The following is an 18,926-nucleotide window of genomic DNA, read 5'->3' as shown; positions in this document are numbered from 1 at the left end:
CCAGCACCATCAAGGGTGACTATGTATAAATGGTCACAATAAAAATGTTTGATACATACTTTCCACATCCACTTTTAAAATAGTGTACCAGCTATTGACACCTGCTCCCTAAAGTAATCATCAAAAATTTCTCAATAACACACAATTTCTCAGTAAGTTAAGGGAAACGGAGAACCTGCCTAAAAACTTCAGTGAAGAACTGGATGACAATATTTCAAAGATATATAGAAAAAACCCTCTTCACTGGGTAGTCTCCTATGCTACTCTCTTGCCTTCCTCTCCTCACGCATCTTCACTACCACCCCTTCCAAAAAAATAATTCTGCTGCGATTAAATGACGCCAGAATTTTACTGTTCTAACAGAGCACTGTTTCCTATTTACTGCTGGTCTCGGTCTCATTCAGACATACATGGGCTTCAGTGAAAACTAGAAGCAGGGCCAAAAGATGGCAAACTGAAGTCTGTTCATGCTCTGCTAACAAACCATGTGTATGCTGAAAACAAATGAGCTTTTATGATAGTTCAGATCTTTCTTCACGTATAGAAGCAGAATGAAAAAAAAATCAGCCCATCACTTCAACAGAACACAGTTCAACAGGAAAAAGTGCACAATTCCGTATTCACTCTCATTCAGACTTAATGAAAAAGTCTTGCCAGCTGATTTAAACTTCTTATACCTGAATGCACAGCTTGAAAACTAGTCATGCCCATTTTCCTCTGAACTGGATCACAAATAAAGCATTATTTAACAGGTACCGTAATGGTAATAACACTGCACTTTATTTTTGCACAAAGTATTCTTTTGAATGTAAATTTCCCACCACACACTTATTTTACAGTAAAGCTAAGCTAGCTCTAGTATTTAAAGATTCCGTTAATAAAATTACACTTAGGATTTTCCTTAGAAAAATATTTTCCTACTGCCATGTCAGGCACTAGGTGGCCATAAAAGAAACAGTACACAGATTTCCTGAAAAGAAGGCAGGATCTATTCTGTATGTTTTAAAGTTTACAATTAAAAAATAGCAGTTATAGCAGTGTATTCGCTCTCTTCACAGACAACCTGACAACAGTGGAATGTCAAGAAAGAGAAAGCACTGGAATTAGGGAGTACTGGAGAGCACACCTGGGAAGAAAAGTAACATACCCCCCCCCCCCCAGCATGAGTGCCATTCCAGGAGATGGACAGAACATGAAAGCAGCCAGTGTGAAAACCAGTTTAAAAAATTTCAAAATAAACTAAAAAAAAAGATCTCAGAAGACATCCAAGCAACCAGAGAAAAAGACAAACAAACAAACTAGCCATAGTGTCAAGGGAGCCGAGAGGTTTTGGCTCTCACAGATCACAGGAAAGGGACAGATCTGTTGCCTGGTTGGTGTCTCAGCAGAACTGGGCAGGGCAAGATGTAGAATATTTTTTTCCCCTCCCTTCACCGAGCTACATTAGGTCAAAGCCAAGTTCAGAAAATGAAACCAGTAGCATCCAAGTATTAACAGAAGTGACTGTTAGGTACCATATTTGATTCCCATTGGGCAGCTTTTTGGTTGTGCAGATTTCGGTAGTAAATGAGCTAAAGTAGCTATTACTCTACCTTTTTCCTTTTTTGATTTTTTTAACCATATTAAAATCACAGACAGTCCAAGTAAAATGTCATACAAAGCTTTATTTTCCCTTTGACTTATGACTCTACTGGAATCTGTAAAGTTGGTAAACTGTTTTCTTCCCTTTTAAATGCCTGAGCACTTTCTGATTACAAATTGATAAAAGAATTTGAAAGATAATAATTATGTAACTGTTCCTGTACTTTTGTATCATCCTGAAACAGAACATACTCCTCTCCAAAACCATGCTCTGAGAAAACTCCTAGCTTGCAGAAACTATACACATGCACTTCAGTAATAACACCAAAGAAGTTTAGTAATTCAGACACTCACTTGATAATACCTATTTAAAAACATCATTTCTTAACTCTTACAGTTTTACCATTACTTACAAAGAAGCATATTTAATAAAATATTGTAAGTTTAAGAGATTGCAATATCAGTAACTCTATTTCACAAGTCATCCTTAGGCTGCAATAACCTTACAGAATCATTTACAGATTACCTGTTCAACCTCACATGCCCAAAACAAAACCTGCTGAAGCCAACACGCACACTTCTTAGGTTCTTGGTCTGTATGTTGACAGTCTGACAGCAGCACATCAAGTTGCGCACACTGCCTCTTTGCCAGAAGTGACAGGTCACACACCATCCCCACCACCACCCCCCCCCTTCTAGCCACTACCATTTCTATCATGACTGATAGCCTCTAAGCTAAGGCAAACAGACAGGATCATCTTAAATTGGCAAATTTGATAGCAGTAATCAAAGATGATATCCCCATGGTGTTATGGCTAACCAACATCAAGACTGAAGCATTACATGGCAGAATAGTTGCTGTGAACTGCTGCGTTGGTGGATTTGCCCTAATGCAACCAGCTAATCCGAAATGGGAATGGTTTTACTACCCTTTGTAGGTAGCCTGATAAGCTGTCTGTTCACTAGCGCTGAGCCTGGCTACAGAGCATGTCACAGCAAAAACAGTAATAGTATTGCTAATTTAAAACATTTTACTTCATCATCAAGTATTGTGAAGGAAGAAATTACACATGAAATCTTACTCCAATTTGAACACTCTGCGATCTCGCACTAGCCAGAATTTAGTCTCGGGGCATCTACTCTATACACAGCCTCTTCAGAAGCCAAGTGAAAAAGCAGAGGTATAAAATCATTAGTCAAGGCTCCCTATCCCAAGTCTACCAAGGTTAAGACTATTGGGAACTGCTGTCACCCACACCATTATTCATAGCTTCATGGTCATCTTTGTTCCTGTTGCCTGACACTGACTACAGGCTTGGTACACCCACTGTGGAAACGGCTAGACACATGACAGTGAAGAATCAGGCCTATGAGGTAAGTACAGGATAAAACTAGTCAAATGGCTTTGTAATTTGGAGTAGATGGAGGGAGAGGAAAGGAAGGGAGAAAGAAGGTAAATACATATATATCTGTGAGCTGCTTATTTTAATCCTTAATACTTTGTGTTTCCAGAAAGATTGCATACAGAAGAGATTATCACTATTTAAAATATTTTAAGGTGGATAAACAGGAGCAAAGCAGAAGGGGATGACTCCTCACTCAGTTTTTCTGTTTATCTACTCTGAATAACTAGAACAAATTTTAATAATTTTCCATGTTGACTGTTGGCATCTTTGACGATGCAATAAGCAAGATCACATTTTGGCAGGTCTGCAAAAGCAGAAATGGCACAAGAACTCCAGAAACTGGTGATGATGTCTTCTTTTTAACATACACATATTAAATTTTATATCCATGCATTCACTTCTAAGAGCACTGAGCAAACTAAAAAACACTTTAATTGCAGTTACCACAACATAGTTTTTTTAGATTTTGTTCTATGACTCTGAACAGGTTTCATCAGCACAAAGGCTGCACCCATAAAATTTTCTGCATTTTAAATTAGACTGGTAGCAATGTTTATATATGTATCTATTCATCATTGTATCTATTGCCATTTTTGACATGCATTCTCTAAAACAATATTCAACTTTTTTTTTTTTTTAAAGTAAGAAGGGACCCATGACTGCAAGAATTTTGGAACATCAGACCACATTTTTCTGCTTCAGGTGTCACTAGTCTCAGTGGACAGTATGTATGTACATGTGATGTTTAGCACAGGAACAAACGACAAATACAGCAGTACGTTAAATATAACTGAAGACTCCTTATTTGGATTATGCTATATTTCAGAAATATTTCAGAAAGCTGTTTCTGAAAGTTTCATATGATTTTATAGGGACTATGTAACCTTTTGACCTCTCAAAGTGGATCCTATATCCATCATACCTAAATAATGACCTTATAGTTTTCCTAAACATGTTTCCCTGTAGGTTGACCTAATTTTTAGGTATTTTCTTAGTCATACAAGAAACAAGCGAGTTGGGATCTGGGACACATGTATTTTTTTATAGCTCTAATAATTTGAGATTTTAAAGCTTATGGATTCCAGGTGTTTGTTGTTAAATATACAGGAAGAATTAAACTAGTTTTCTAGTAGCAACGTAAAAAAAAAAGTTAAAATAATGTTAAGTGTCTAATATAACTTATTTCCAAAGTATAAACAAAAAATAATTCAGGAAAACATGCAAATATGGGTTTTACTTTAGGTACTAAAAACTAAGCATATACTCTTCCTGAATAGAGAAGATTTTCCAGTCACACCTGTATGGTAATTTGGTATTATTATTCCTATTTCTGCTTTAGAGGATCTGGGAATTTCAGTCATGAGTGTGCTAAAGCAAGGATTTCTAAACGTTCCTCCTCCCCTCCCTTCTGCTGAACACTGCCAACAGCAGCTCCTAGTTTTGTAGCTGGCTATGTACCACTTACGAGTGGTATGCACAACAGCTTGCGAGTCCCATCCCAGAGAGCACGTGGTGAGAGAGTCAGCAATAATCTCTTCAGATGTTGACCTCCGCAACCTTTTCATTTACTCATCACTGGTAAACATAGATTCATGTTAGTAAAAGTGTAAAGTATACCATGGCCTCATAATCATGATATTTGTATCACTGTGCACATGAAGTGCTAGAAACATACACAGACACATAACAAAGGAAAATCCCTGCCCAATCAAATCACAGTCCACTTTAAACACAAAGAAATAACTGTCTGGATAAAATAATATTTGAAACCTTAAAGAGTCATGCTAAGACTGTGTCTAAATATTCTTTTCCAGAGTCAGCAGGGCTAAACAAAACAACAAACCCAAATCAACCCACCTCAGACTGCCATCCTCCACTGCAACAGTTTGGGAAGACACTCACTAAATTACCATAAAGGGAAAAACAAACAACAACAAAAAAGCAGGTTAGCTAACAATTAGGTCAGGAGCGGTCCTTTAGTGACCCAAGAAAGCTCAGCCAGATTAAAAAAAAAAAACAAAACTACGAAAAGAGACTATTAGTTTTTTGGCCCGATCAGCTTCTAGAAGTGGCTCACCAGGCAGCTGCTAGAGCACCCAGGCTGGCGGGGAAGGAGGGCACGCTTCCACATTTCACCAGCCCAGCAGCTGTTCGTTGCCGAAGAGCCCACACGTCCCACCGCCGGCGCTGCCGGCCGCGCAGGGCCCACGCGTGGGGCGGCAGGGCCTGCCGCAGGGCCGCGCTGCCAACCCGCCGCGCCCGGCCAGCCACCCGCCGCCGGTCCCCGCCGTGGCTACCGCCGCTGTCCGCACCGCCGCCGCGACAGCGATTTCGGGCACTGCCGGCACCAGCCCGGGCGCTGGCGAGCGGGCCCGCAGGCGGTCCCCGGGACGGGCGGTTACTCCTGCCAGTGACGCCACCTGCCACGTGAAGGAGCCCTGAACCACGTTAACGCTATGTCATTTTTCTACCCGACTATTCGAGAAGTTACGCACAGCCGCAATTTAAAATGGCACGGGAGAACACACGCGAGGGCCGGGGAGCGCTCCCGGCTCCAGCCAGCGCGGAGCGGCCCAAACCACCGGGCTGCCCTACAGCGGAGAGGCTGCCACCCCCTCAGGCCTCGCGCGGGAAGCACGCTGCGGCCCCACCGCGGGGGCTCATCCCCGCCCGGGCGGACGGCCAGCGGCTGCGCGCGGGCAGGCCCGCCCGGCCCCGCTGCGGAGAGCGGCGACGCCCGCAGCCGGGGTGGGGTGGGGTGGGGGGGGTGAAGACCGCGGCCAAGGGACACCGCCCTCCTCCCCGCCGCCGGGCACCGCCAGGCACCCCCTTACCGGCGGGAGACGCTCCACCCCTCTCTCCCGCTGGGCTAAGGCTGGCCTGGGCCGCGCCTGCCCGGCCTCCCTCGACCCCCGCCTCACCCCGCCCCACCTGAGGCGAAGGCCCGGCGCGACGCCAAGAAGCCCCCTGTGGGGAGGGGGCGACCACGTGACCGCCCGGCGGCGGGGGGCGGCCCGCCTCGCCCCTCCCTCTGCACTCCCCGCCCCGCCCGAGCGGGAGGCGGTGGCGGCGGCGTTAGCGCATGCGCAGGCGCGTTTCGTCCATCCAGTGCGGCAGCCGCGGGTGGAACGCTGCAGCGGCGGCTGGCGAGGGGTGGTGGGACCGCGTCGCCTCGCGGAGGGGCGGCGGGGGCAGCGCCCAGGCGCGGGGCGGCCGGCACCGCTCCTGGCCCGCTGCGGGCCGCCGGTGAGGCGGGGCGGCGCGGCGTTTTGGGGCCGGTCCCCGGCGTTTTGACATCTCGGCGCCTCCGCGGGGGCTGGGAAGGGCCGCGTCCCGGCCCGCTGCGGCTGCGGGGGCCTTGCCGGCGGCTCCCGCCCCAGGCCGGACCGAGGGGCTGGCGGGCGCGGCGGTCTGGGGCGGCCAGCCCTGCCTGGAGGGTCTCCCCGGGGAAGAGGGGGCCGGGGCCGCCGGGGGCCGTTTCTCGGGGGGTGGGGGGCGGCGGCGCGGGTGAGTCGAGACAAAGAGCGAGGAGGAGGAGGAAGAAGAGGACACTCGGGCTCTGCCACATTCCTGTGCGGAGGAAGGCGGGAGGCGGTGTTAGCCCTTTACGGACAGCTGGGTTCGGCGCTGCCCTCAGCTGCCGCCGCCGTATTTACAGACGTCTCCCGGCCGCGGGAGGAGGAGGAGGAGGAGGAGGGAGAACCATGTAAGTTCCGAACTGCTGGGGGTCCTGTGAGAAGATGGGGGATGCCGCGGACGCCAAGGAGATGAGGAGGACTTTCATTGTTCCTGCCATCAAACCCTTTGACCATTACGACTTCTCCCGAGCGAAAATCGCCTGTAATCTCGCCTGGCTGGTGGCCAAAGCCTTCGGGACGGGTAGGTGGCTGTGTCCTCTGCTTCCCGGTCTTTGATGCCGGTTCCTGCTCGGTTGCTTCGCTCCCGAGGACGTGCGAGCCCTCCCCTGCGGAGCTGGAAGGGGGGGTAGGGAATGGGGCTGGTCTGTTCCCTCCGCGCTGCCTGCCGTCACTGCTCCTGGGGGGTTTTGCTCTTCTTTTTTTTTTTCTGGAATTACCTGTAATTTTTACCTAATAGTACTGCTGTTTCCATTGGTGAATGGTTTTTGTGTGTCGGAGCTAATGCAGTTTTCTTTGAGGAATCGAACTCTGTAAATTGTGTTTATTTCCCCGGGTCACGCCGCTAGTATGCGGAAAAACACCAGCAATCCATGTTTGCCTGTCGTCTCGAAATTTTTCCTGACGTTGTTTAAGAGTCGACTGGGGGGCCAGCAGTGGAAGTGGCTGTGCGCTGTCAGTTCTGACATGTGTGACAGTGGCCTGTAGCCATTTCAGTGGGTAAGCAACAAGCAGGGATTCAGGAAGAAGCGTGTTTAATGCCAGGTTTTGGCCTGCACGGTACAGAAGGCTCTCCCGGTCAGTCAGCGTAAATAGAATTGATTGTAATGCCTCCGAAAGGCGTTACTGCTCTGCCTGTGAAAACCTGGGCCTTGAGGAATACCAGACCTATTATTCTATGCCTAAAACATTGTTGGGCCTTGAGGAACACCAGAGTTATAGAGGTCTGAGGGAAGCATTTTGAAAATTTACCAAGCTATTTTTATTTTTTTTAATATAGCTGTAGTATATTAAACCCTTAATTTTCTGTGGATTAAAAGTACATTTTTTTCTTTGAAAGGCAAGTTAGATATTAGCAGTCAATATTTTTACCCCTGTTCTTCATAGAATAACAGGAAAAGGTTCCAGCTTCTGGAATTTTGCAACTTTTGCATGTAAGGCCAGAGCATTGTTATGTGTTTGAACAGGGTTAAAGGAGTACCTTTGTGATGCTGCTGGGAACTCGTGGTATTTAACGTGGTGCTTCCAAAAAGCTGCTTTCAAAGTGGTTGAAATTTCTGTCAGGTCAGTAGCTGCTGAAATAAAGTGCATGTTCATCCCTTTAGAAAGAAAAAAGATTCAAATACTGTTTCCGTATGAAGATTTGTCAATAAACTCTGCTTACTTTCCTTTGTGAAGTCTGGGCAAGTATATAGTATTTTTATATATGGCTTTATCAGCTATGCAGACATGAGAGGTAAAATAGTGATAGTGAAAATTCTTGGAAGTACTTGAATCAAGATTTTCAGAGATCATTATCTTTTTAGATAGCTCATTTCTAGAGACTCTACTCATGGGATTCTGGGTGTACAGTGCTTGTGCAATTATGTAACCCAGCATTCTAACCTGAAAACCTTTTTCTACTGGAGTTTGACAGATTCTCAGCCTGTGGTTGAAGTGTCTTAGTTTATATTGATAGAGTTTCTATTGGATGCGTAAAGCAACTTGCAGCGTAGTTTTCTGCTGCTTTCTATATAAAGTGTGATCCAAAACAAATTCCTTTACTATTTCTCTTCATTACTTTGGTTGTTCTGAGATGCACAATTGAAACGAGATTAGAGGATAATGGCTCCATCTGCCCTCTAAATACTGCCACAGTGTAATAGTAGGAAGAGAGGTAAATGTACACAATTGCAATGTTTCTGATCTCTCAGTTCTTTCGCTAGGTTAGTATCACTAGCAGCCTCAAAGAAGAGTTTGTGGATGAAGTAGGGAAAAACAGTATGCAGGACTTGCATGTCTGCAGTGCAAATGCTTCCTTTATACTTGGAGCAAAACAGAAGAACTGGCCTTCACCTTTTCCAAGAAGGAAGGAAGTTCGAGTTTGTTAAATTATATGTTTTAGTTCTTTGGAGTAGGTCACCTCAGTCGTGTCTTCTACCCATTGCCGTATACATTTGTACAAAGGAGACACAAAAGGTGATTAGTGTGTTTATGGATGCCACATTTTGTTTCTTTTTTTATCCCTGAAATGTTGGAATTCCTTAAGTGGGCAGGGGAAGTGAAGGATTTTTCCCCAACCTCTCTGAAATAAATCAGTACCTTTCATTTTGATTAATGAAGAGTGTAAGTTGTTGCAATCATGTGTCCATTGAAGAATCTAAATCTTTATGTATCAAATGGGCACACCTTTCGGTGGACATATTTCACATTCTTAAAAGCATATTCTAATACAATCCAAATTGTGGATACAGCTTGGCTAGGTGTTGTGAAGAGAATTATCTCTTGAAAAAAGACTATGAAATAGGCACTGTTCATTAACATGTAGTAGTGACTTTTGGTGTTTAATGATTGATATCTGTGTCCAAAAACTGAAAGACCAGTTGTATGTTGCTGTTGTCCTCAGTGAAGCTGCAAGAATAGAGTCCGGCCCACAACACAGGCAAGTCAAAGTAAGTTGTCTTATTAGGTAAGAATACACCAACAGGCGTGTTGAAGGCATCTTGTATGAAAAATTTTTTAAGAAACACCAATTGAAGACAACATCCGTATTTAATTGTTGAGGGAGCGTAGGGTTTTGTGCCTTGATGTTTTGCTGCAAGAAAATGTATCAGTGTTGGGACAGGTCAGGTTAAATGTTTTGTAATAGCCAAATGACATAAGTAACACAACTTACAGTAACTGAAAGGGGGAAAATTAATAGAAAGTGGGAAGTATGAAAGTGGGAATGCTTGACCTTGGAAATTAAATCTGCAAACAATAAATTTCAGCATTAACTTCCTGTGCTGGGAGTTAACCATTTCCCTACAGAAAAACTGCTTTCCAAAGAAGTGGTTGAACTGTATTGATACTATATTCTTTGACTTAAAAGTATAACAGGACCTACTTCTTAGGAATAATTTTAAAAAGGTCTTGCTGTTGTGTTACTCTATCCTTTTTATAGCTGAAACAACAGAAGTGGATTTCATTATTTTGGAGTGTGAGGTTTTTGTGTTCTCACTCTGCTATAGCATAGATGGTGTGGCTGAAATATTTCTTACCCATCCACCATACTGAAGACAGGCTAAGCTAAATGTACATCATTAAAACAGATGTTTGTTTAGCCTGCTTTTTGACAATCTGTAATTACAGAGATTCTATGGTATGTCTGATAGTCAATTTGAATCTTTTTTTGTCTCTAGATGTTAGAACAGTGTAATAATCTTGATCTCTTTTGCTACACTGTAAACCCATTACTTATCCTGTTCCCGGTGGATGTGAAAATGGTGGGCACTTTACCTCTTTATAACACCTTCCAGATAATAAAAACAATGTCTCCTCTCTCTTCTGCTGTTTAGACAAACCGGACTTTTTTCAACTTCATTTTTGTAACTCAAGCTTTTTTGGACTCTATATTTTGGGTTTTGAGGGTGGGATTTTTTCCCTCCCTGTATTTTTTCTGTGGTCGTTTTTGCTTGAATTCTGTGCTTAAATCTAGATCTAATGGTCCAGCTGAACCCTTACCAATACAGGGTAGATCTGAAAAATTATTTCATCTTTCCAACCTTCAATGCTCTCATTTAATCACTAGAATATGATGTTTGTCATTTTTGCATCAGCCTAGAATTGTTGACTCATTCAGTCTGTGATTCATTGTAGCTCTGTATCTTTCTCTGCAGAACTGCTGCCTACTCAGTTGTTCCCATCTTGTATTTGTACAGTTGTAGGTTCCTGCTTTGCAGCTATACTTATATAACTGCATGCTATTTTCAAACCACTTCTTCCACTTATCAAAATCATCTTGAATTATAATTTTGTCCTCCAAAATGATTTCAATCCCTTTGTAGCTTGGAATCACTTCTCTAGAACCTCAGCTAGTATGAATGAAAATACTGATTCTTGAACCTTGAAGTACACATTCTTCCTATTTGATAGGGGACCTCTGAGTACTCTTGGAAAGTTGTTTTGCAGACAGCTTTGCATCCAGTTTTTAGTTAGTAAGTTAAGACTATCACTGACATTCTCAGAAATTTATGGGAACAATTTTAAGGTCAAGTTAAGTCCTTCTACTATCCATGTAATGTATTATCCTGCTACGGTAATAAATTTCACTGGTTTAGCATGAGTTCTTTTTGACAGGAATAAAATAAAAATGAAATAAAAGCTGCACAAGTCTGAGTGCTTGTCCTAAACACTGTTGTGAATGTTTTCTGCAATCAAAATAAAATACTCCATCTGCCTTTAACAGCAAAGTGTTTGAAGCCGTATATTACAAACTGCATCATCTGCAACTAATAATTACCCAAGAAACTTAAAAACAGCTTTCTCATGATGATTAATATTTTCAGAATTTATATGCAGCTACTTACTGCTGTTTGCAGATATTGACAATAGAACCATGAAGGGAGGAAATGGACATTGTGTATCTGACAGAAAGAAGTTTTAACTCAATACTCTCATCTGTTGTGCTGGGTGTTGCAGGCCAGAACATCTTTTAATCTTTTCCTAGCAGACCTAATTACTTTTACTCGGTATGGCAGCTAGCAAAAACTTGCACAAGAGCTTTGAGTATAAAAGCAAATGTTTGAGATTCCTGTGAGGAAAACCTTTTTTTATGGGTTTGTTTTGTTTTTTGTTAATAGATTCCTTTCCATCACCTCTCCAAAGTAGTTGCTGATAAATTGATACTCTGGTCAATCCTACTAAAATCAGTTGATTGGACTAATCATTAACTGAGATGGTCTAGTTCAAAGTGAATTGTATCACTACTTTCTGTAGAAAACATTTAAAACATGGTTTGACTGCAGATCACTTTTTTTAAACTATAAAAATACAGTTGTGTGAGCTTCTGGATCTGTTCGGTTCAGCAAAGTCATCTGAGGTTGTAGACTGTGCATGTACAAAAGTAATTTAAGTTGTCAGGATTCTTACTACATGATAGACCTCAGATGGGGTAGTTTATAGTATGTTCTTTCAATGACTTCATGTCATTGAGCCTATTCTGAGCCTATTTGTCTTCACAACTGAAGTGCCTGTCTGCAGAGTGTAACAGATCTGATGAGGAGACTGTAGCCAAATGGTCACCTAGATCAGGTGATGAGATAAAATATATTTCTTCTACCTATACCTAGTTTTATTTTCTTTTTTTCTTTTTTCCCCATCATTGCAGTTACTACTGCAGATACATTTTGCCTTCCTCCCCTGCCATGATTTAGGGTAATCTTTTGGGTTAATTTAGTGACTCCATGTTTAAAGGTGGCTCTCATTTGAACTTGAAGAGTATTTATGCACTGTTAATCATGAACTTCTCACCCTTCTGATATGAGATGCTATGTAATTTCATTTCTGCAGCTAGCTGGTAGATTTTAATGAGCAAAACTGGATACAATACCTCTCCTGAAATTAATAACTTTTGACTACTTGCTTTGGTAAACCCAGGGCTCTGAATGAATGTGTTAGCTAATCATTCTGGAAAATGGGGTGATGGGTTAAAAAACCGTCAAGATTTTGCAAGAAAAAGAGAGTAAGGTTTTTTTCCGCACCCCATTCTTTTTTTCCTTGGACATTACATTATTACTGGATCAAGTGGTAGTAATAAACCTTTTTGCTACAAAGTTGAAACCTAGTGTTTGAAATCTATTTGCCTAATATAAGAATTCTGTAGTTCTAGTTTTTTCCTATGTGTTTCCTTTTTTTTTTTAATTGGAAGCAGTCTTAAACTAAGAGAAACCTGTAAGCGAGACACCAAAGCAGATGTGTCAGCTCATGTCTATCTGGTTACAGTTAGCAAAAAGATTTCTTTGGTTTAATAAAGTCTTATAATTGTTCAAGAGCTAAGAGTTTATCTCTATATTTCTGAAAATCTTTTGCCCTATCTTGACTATAACAGTCATCAGGGTGCTAGCCGAGTGAGATGGGATTATAACTATACTATTATCTTTAGATTGCTTATATCTTTTCCAAAAGTTAGTTCTGAAAGCATTTATGCTAATAAGAATTGATTGCTTTATTGTCAGGGTTAATTCTAAGTTGTTCTATTGTTCATCAAAACTTTAACCAATACTCAGGTTTTAGTAAAGTAGGTGTTAAACTTTCCAGGTTTAGTAGGAAGTGCCCCTACCAGACAAATTCTCTATGCTTTGTGAGTAACATTTCCTGTTGTGCTACTGAAGCAGAATATTGGATGGGATAGACAATTAGTGTGACCCAGTAGAGCATTTCTTATGTGATTCTTAGTGCCCAAAAAGTAACTGAAGTCTGCATGGGCTATAAAGGTAAAGCTTGTGCATGTTTTTTCGTTAGATGTTTTTTGGTTTGTTTGGTTTGTTTTTTATTCAATAAGGAATCCCTTGTAAGTGCAGAACTGCTGTCAAAGCAGTGGATGGGGGTCTATTTTTGTGGCATCTAGAGGCAGGAGGGTAGGGTTTGTTTATTTGTAGTACTTCTGTGATGCTGAATCAACAAATATATCAAGTTCAGTTTAGTTAGGTGGACAAAGTTAAGGACTGTAATACTGAGATTGTCTGCCATAAATTTACAGAGGTTGACCTTTTAGATACTTGCCCCTAGACAGAAGTATGCCTACTGCCTGCTAGCCAAGAACAATATGAGTGGCAGGCTGATTCAACAAACCAAAAAGTAAAAGTTCTTTATTAATATATATTATATATTTTATATATATTATTATATATTATATATTAATAAGGCCAATGGCATTCTGGGGTGCATCAAGAAGAGTGTGGCCAGCAGGTCGAGGGAGGTTCTCCTTCCCCTCTACACTGCCCTAATGAGGCCTCATCTGGAGTACTCTGTCCAGTTCTGGGCTCCCCAGTTCAAGAAAGATGAAGAGCTACTGGAGAGAGTCCAGCGGAGGGCTACGAGGATGGTGAGGGGACTGGAGCATCTCTCCTATGAGGAGAGGCTGAGGGAGCTGGGCTTGTTCAGCCTGAAGAAGAGAAGGCTGCGAGGGGACCTTATAAATGCTTATAAATATCTGAAGGGTGTGTGTCAGGAAGATGGGGCCAAGCTCTTTTCAGTGGTGCCCAGCGACAGGACAAGGGGCAACGGGCACAAACCGAATCACAGGAAGTTCCATCTGAACATGAGGAAAAACTTCTTCCCTCTGAGGGTGACGGAGCACTGGAACAGGCTGCCCAGGGAGGTTGTGGAGTCTCCTTCTGTGGAGATATTCAAGACCCCCGCCTGGACAAGGTCCTTTGCAGCCTGCTGTAGGTGACCCTGCTTCAGCAGGAGGGTTGGACTAGATGACCCACAGAGGTCCCTTCCAACCCCTACCATTCTGTGATTCTGTGAATATCAACTGTGTAATTCCATACCTTAACCTGCTGTAAATCTTAGAACTGGAGTACTCAGCAGAGCCCTTGAAAGTGCCTGCAAAATAAAACAGCAAATTGAAATGTCTCCCTCTTCTACCGAGGCAACTACAAAAGTTCATCAAAAGCAAAATAATATAAATCATGATTCTCTGAACTGTTCTCAGTCCTCAGAGTCTTGACTTCCATGCAAGCTCTGCTCTCTCATGCCCGAGTGGTAGACATGGCACCAGAATCCTTGCTGGCAAGTGGGAGTCTGAATTAAGTAACTTAACACTGTTACCTTAGGGCAAAAGCATATCTTTGCTGTCCTGCAGAAAACGGTCAAGTAATTGAGTCCATTAAGATATGGCATAAATTTATCTACTGGTTTGCACTAGGAAGTGGTATAAGGTATTAGTCAGAATTTTCATGAAATAATTCCGTATTAAATGTCAAAGTGTTCTACAAATAGTTTTTTTTTTCTTAATGTCTTTGTTGATTGACATCAGTAACCTACAGAGATGGAAGTTTTCTAGGCTGAGGCTTAATGTGGTCTTGTGGCTCCCAAGAATGATGTATATTTTAATTAGAAAGCCCATGGTGAAATATTTGAACTTGTTTATATTATCCTCAGGAATTAAAAAAAAAAGAGACCTTGTTGACAAAGACTTCTAAGCTTTTGGACCTCCTTAATGCAAACGTTCATAAATCTGGAATTGTTCACTCTTACAAACTTGAAAAACTCAATAGTTGCATAACTCAAAGGATTGTATTCATCTGTAGAAGTCTGGAAACTAGGAAAAAAAAAAGGGTTTGTTTTTAAAGAAAGTGTAGACTTTCCACATTAATACAAGTAACTTTTTCCAGAGGAGGAATTCATACTGTCGTCCAAGGAGTAATTCACACTTACCTGAGCAGACAGTTTTGTTAATAAAAGAGCTTTTAGAAGTGAATCCAGGGGTGGTAGCCATGAACTATTTTTAGATGATTCCTTCCCTTTATAATGATCTGTTTAAATGGAAAGCTTAGTTATAATTCTGTCTCATTGGTGGGACAGTGAAGTGGGATAATACTCCCTTGTTTGCTTTAAAGCTTGCAGGAAGTCCTTTCTTCTTCTTTTTTTTTTTTTTTTTTTCCTGAGAGCATCTACAGAACTTTTGAGTCCATTATAATTTATGGAAAAATTACCTAAAGATATGTTGAATGCTGTTAGTCTGATTCTTAAATTTACGTTACTGTTTTGGGCTAACGTGGTATTTCCTTTTTGTTCTTTTCCCTGTGTATTGAACTTGTACATTAGCTTCATTTATTCTCTTCACAGTTCAATATTTACAAAATTCAGAATATCAAACTTCTTTTAACACTCATATGAAGAAAAGATTTCCAAAATCGAAACCTGTGGTCCTGCTGACAATTTTAGGAAAAAAAAAGTAGCGTGAAAGCAGTCTCTGAAGATCGTCTAGTTTAACCTCCTGCTCCAAGCAGAGCCAGCTCCAAAGTTAGAAAAAGTTTCCCAGGGCCTTGTCTGCTCAAGTTATGAAAGTCCTGGCAGATGGTGGTTTTGCAGGCAGGTCCCCAGGCAACCTGTGCTGGTGCTCTGCTGCTCTTGCCGTGGAGAATTCTTTTCCTTTCTATCCAGTTGAAATTTCCCTTGCGGCAGCTCGTGACCACTGCCTTTTGTCGCTTCACTGCACAGTCCAAGTCCGCGTTTCTGAAACGTGCCTGCTGGGTGCTGGAAGAGTGTAGCGGGATTCTGCCACCGCCTCTCCAGCAGAAATACACCCGGTTCCCTTCCTCTCCTCCGTGTTTCATGTGCTCTACTCCCTGAACTTGGTGTAACGTAGTTGCTGTACTTTGCCACAAATTTCAAGGTCAGATGGTACTTTATGGCAGTGTGTGCAACAAGGTATTTGTTTTAGAACTGTTGGTGTACTTCAGTGTTTAATCTTGAAAGACACTTGTCAGCTGGGCAAAGGAAAGCGATTGGTAAAATGCACCTATTGGGAATTAGCGTTAAGATTCTTCTCAGCCTAACAGAGCTGTTTAACAATCTCCAGTCCTGCCAGAATTGTTAATAAAGGCTTTTGATCCTGTTGGTTGTTCTGGGTATCTGCCGAGAACTGGATGTAGACTTGAAATTCCTCTCTGCAGAGGAGGGCATGCCGACTCTGGAAGGGCTGTTACTTCGAGATCAGTAACAGGAAGAGTTTCCTCTATGTCTAGCTGCTGTGCTTTTTTTTTGTTTGGTTTTTTTGAAGTATAGCAAAAACGAGAACACAATTTGAAACTTCTATCAAGATCTGTTCTGATATCACATAGTCTGATACACATTATCAATGGGGAAAAGTGCATGTGTTCCTATCTGTGTGAAGGGAACTCTGATGGGAATTTTTGTAAAGACTTCTGATCTTGTTGCAGTAGGGGTGCCTTATTTGTATGCTCTCATATGTTTGGTTTTTATAAATTCAGAATATGTCTGTAGTCATGGTTTCTCTTCCTAGCCCTTTGTTTCTGTATTCTATTTCTCTAATAAATTTATTTTCTAGTTTTATTTTTATAAATACCAATAAGTTTCTATTCCAAATTTAATGAGCAGTAATGAAGTAAAAGAAATGGCATACATCTCATTTTGTCTTTTGCTGTATTTTTTCAGAAGCAGAAATAGCCTTTATAAATTATTCCATTTGCCTTTGATTGTAATCATCTTGATTTTTTTAGTGTATGGAGTTTTTTATTATTAAACTCCAGTAGCAGATATCATTCTTGCATGATAAATGCATTTATTGCATCTTGTCTTGTTACTTTAGGGTTTGTTTCAGTGATACAGAAGATGAGAAATTACTCATTACAGGCAATGGGTTTGTTATTTCCTGTCTTTGGATTTCTCTTCTGGCTCAAATTTTGAGACTTGATCTTTAATTGTCTTCAGTGAATCTAAAACACAGAGAATGTAACTTGTGTTTGTGCGTAGCTAACTGCTCCTGCCTCAAGAGGTATTTTTTCATATGGGAATGAGGCTTTTTTAGGTATTCTAAGAAATTTATCTTTTCCTGCTTGTTGCCCCCCACTCCATATAACTTCCTATGTGATTTTAAAAGGGTGAGCGGGTTTTTTGGCTTTATGTTTGTGTTGTGTTTTTTTTCCCAAAAAAGCAAAATCTGCCTGTGCCTTGTGAGATGTTTACAAACAAATGTTTTCTAATGCTCTCTAGCTTGAGGAAATAGCATGAAGATACTTTAACAGTTGGCAATGGCAATTACAAAGTCATGATGAGATGGGGCTCCTGATACCGAGGCGGAGCTGGGTCATGAGGGACTTCGGAAATAATGAGCTTAATGTTCAAATAGACAATGTATGGACAAACAGGGAAAAGAAAGAAAGGCAGGTAGAACTGAGATAGATGGAAATAATACCTAGGGAAGCAGGTACCTGGCAGCTCACAAGTTCCTTAATTATAAATGCTGTTTATAGTATCAGGTGGCTGATACAGTCCTGTGGAGTCAGTAGGTGAGGCTGGGAAGTGGCAACAAAAGATTGCAATATCATTGCCTGACATTGGTGGATTTTTTTGTTACTAGTTTTATTACTATCTTGTAAAAAGCTCATTTTGTTAGGCATTAGGCTTGTATTTTAAAGGGCAAATCAGTTTTGCTGACAGTTTATTTTGATCTGTATTTTAAAGCAGAGCTGTCAGGTTTTTAGCCAAATTTAGGCTCCTAGTTTGAGCAAATTACAAACTATACCTCCCTTCCCCTTGATATTCTGAACTGGCAAATAAGAAGCGATGTCTTATCCTTTGTTACAATCTTTATGACATTTAAGAAAGTTTGTGTTAATATTTCTTTCTCTTTTTGCACTCTGTAATGCATATTTTCTCCTTTCACAGCTAGAAGGCAGCTAGCTCTTCTTCCAAAGCCCATAATAGAAGCACATGAACTGCAATAGAATGTATATGAGGAGGAAGATAATCTGTCATCATCTTGTGATGGCATGTTCTGTGTTTTCTCTCTCTCCTGCTCCACCCATATTGGGCTGTTTACTCCACCCTCTGCTTCAAACCTGGTCTGCTTAGCCACTTATCCAGCTCAAGACAAAGGGGATAGGAACCTAGAGTTGCGTCACTGTTTTCTTACGCATTTTTTTCCTTGCAGCAATTAAATAGGCTTTTCCATTTGGGCTCAGGAAAAGAATCACATGCTGTTTATCCCATAAATACTGCTGGCTTAACTGATTTTGGACCAATGGAGAGTGAAATTCTTACCTGGGGAAAATGGAGCATCTTGCAGTGCATAAGTCTAGAAATGAGCAGTCTGAAACCATGTCTAAGTTATTTTCCACTTCACTGGTGATTTGATTTCATTTGATCTAGTACCAAATTTGATTGATTTATAACTATTACTTTTGTGGTAGACAGTTATAGTCTGACTGTATTGTGTTGTGCAAAGTATTTGGGTAAAAACTATTAGATTGTCTTGGAATAGTAATTTTGGGGTTAAAATCTGAGCATAAACTTGACAGAACCTTGCATAGCTTTCTGTGAGTGGTAAGCCAGTTCATTGAAAAAGGAGGAAAGCCACAATTTTAAGGGAAGTCAGTAACACAAATGGGTAAACAAGAATTCAATATTTTGTCAGAAGGAAACTGATAATGTTTCTTTCCTCTTTTTCCATTCTTTTAATTCTAGTAAAACATCTATGTATTTATGCTTAACTGCTGGATTGTCGTCATTATGTGATGCGTGACCTTTGAAATAGGTAGTATAGTAATCACATTTCTCTCGCATGTATGAAACTTAGAAGGCTGCTGAGTGG

The 18,926-nt window shown here is 41.4% G+C and overlaps 2 protein-coding genes across 8 annotated transcripts in view; one reads left to right on the top strand and one right to left on the bottom strand.

Annotated features, from left to right (window-relative positions):
* DDX59 (DEAD-box helicase 59) overlaps positions 1–5,973 on the bottom strand; it is a 28,250-nt gene extending 22,277 nt beyond the window's left edge. Inside the window, exon 1 of one of the 4 annotated variants that reach the window (XM_075422301.1) lies at positions 5,919–5,973. The gene's annotated coding sequence lies outside the window, so the exon portion shown is untranslated. Of the gene's footprint in view, positions 1–4,844; positions 4,865–5,064; positions 5,152–5,821; positions 5,842–5,918 lie in introns of those variants that run through there. The other 3 variants (XM_075422303.1, XM_075422297.1, XM_075422302.1) reach the window with 3 other exon arrangements.
* A 521-nt stretch (positions 5,974–6,494) lies between these two features.
* CAMSAP2 (calmodulin regulated spectrin associated protein family member 2) overlaps positions 6,495–18,926 on the top strand; it is a 95,302-nt gene continuing 82,870 nt past the window's right edge. For all 4 annotated transcript variants that reach the window (XM_075422295.1, XM_075422293.1, XM_075422291.1 and 1 more), the window contains exon 1: positions 6,495–6,866. In XM_075422295.1, the coding sequence (XP_075278410.1) occupies positions 6,728–6,866 (139 nt within the window). In that variant the 5' untranslated portion in view covers positions 6,495–6,727. The remainder of the gene's footprint in view (positions 6,867–18,926) is intronic.

The sequence above is a fragment of the Opisthocomus hoazin genome, chromosome 6, assembly GCF_030867145.1.
Source record: "Opisthocomus hoazin isolate bOpiHoa1 chromosome 6, bOpiHoa1.hap1, whole genome shotgun sequence".
NCBI lineage: Eukaryota > Metazoa > Chordata > Aves > Opisthocomiformes > Opisthocomidae > Opisthocomus > Opisthocomus hoazin.
Note: the sequence above shows the minus strand (reverse complement) of the source record. Positions and strands in the feature narration are given on the sequence as shown.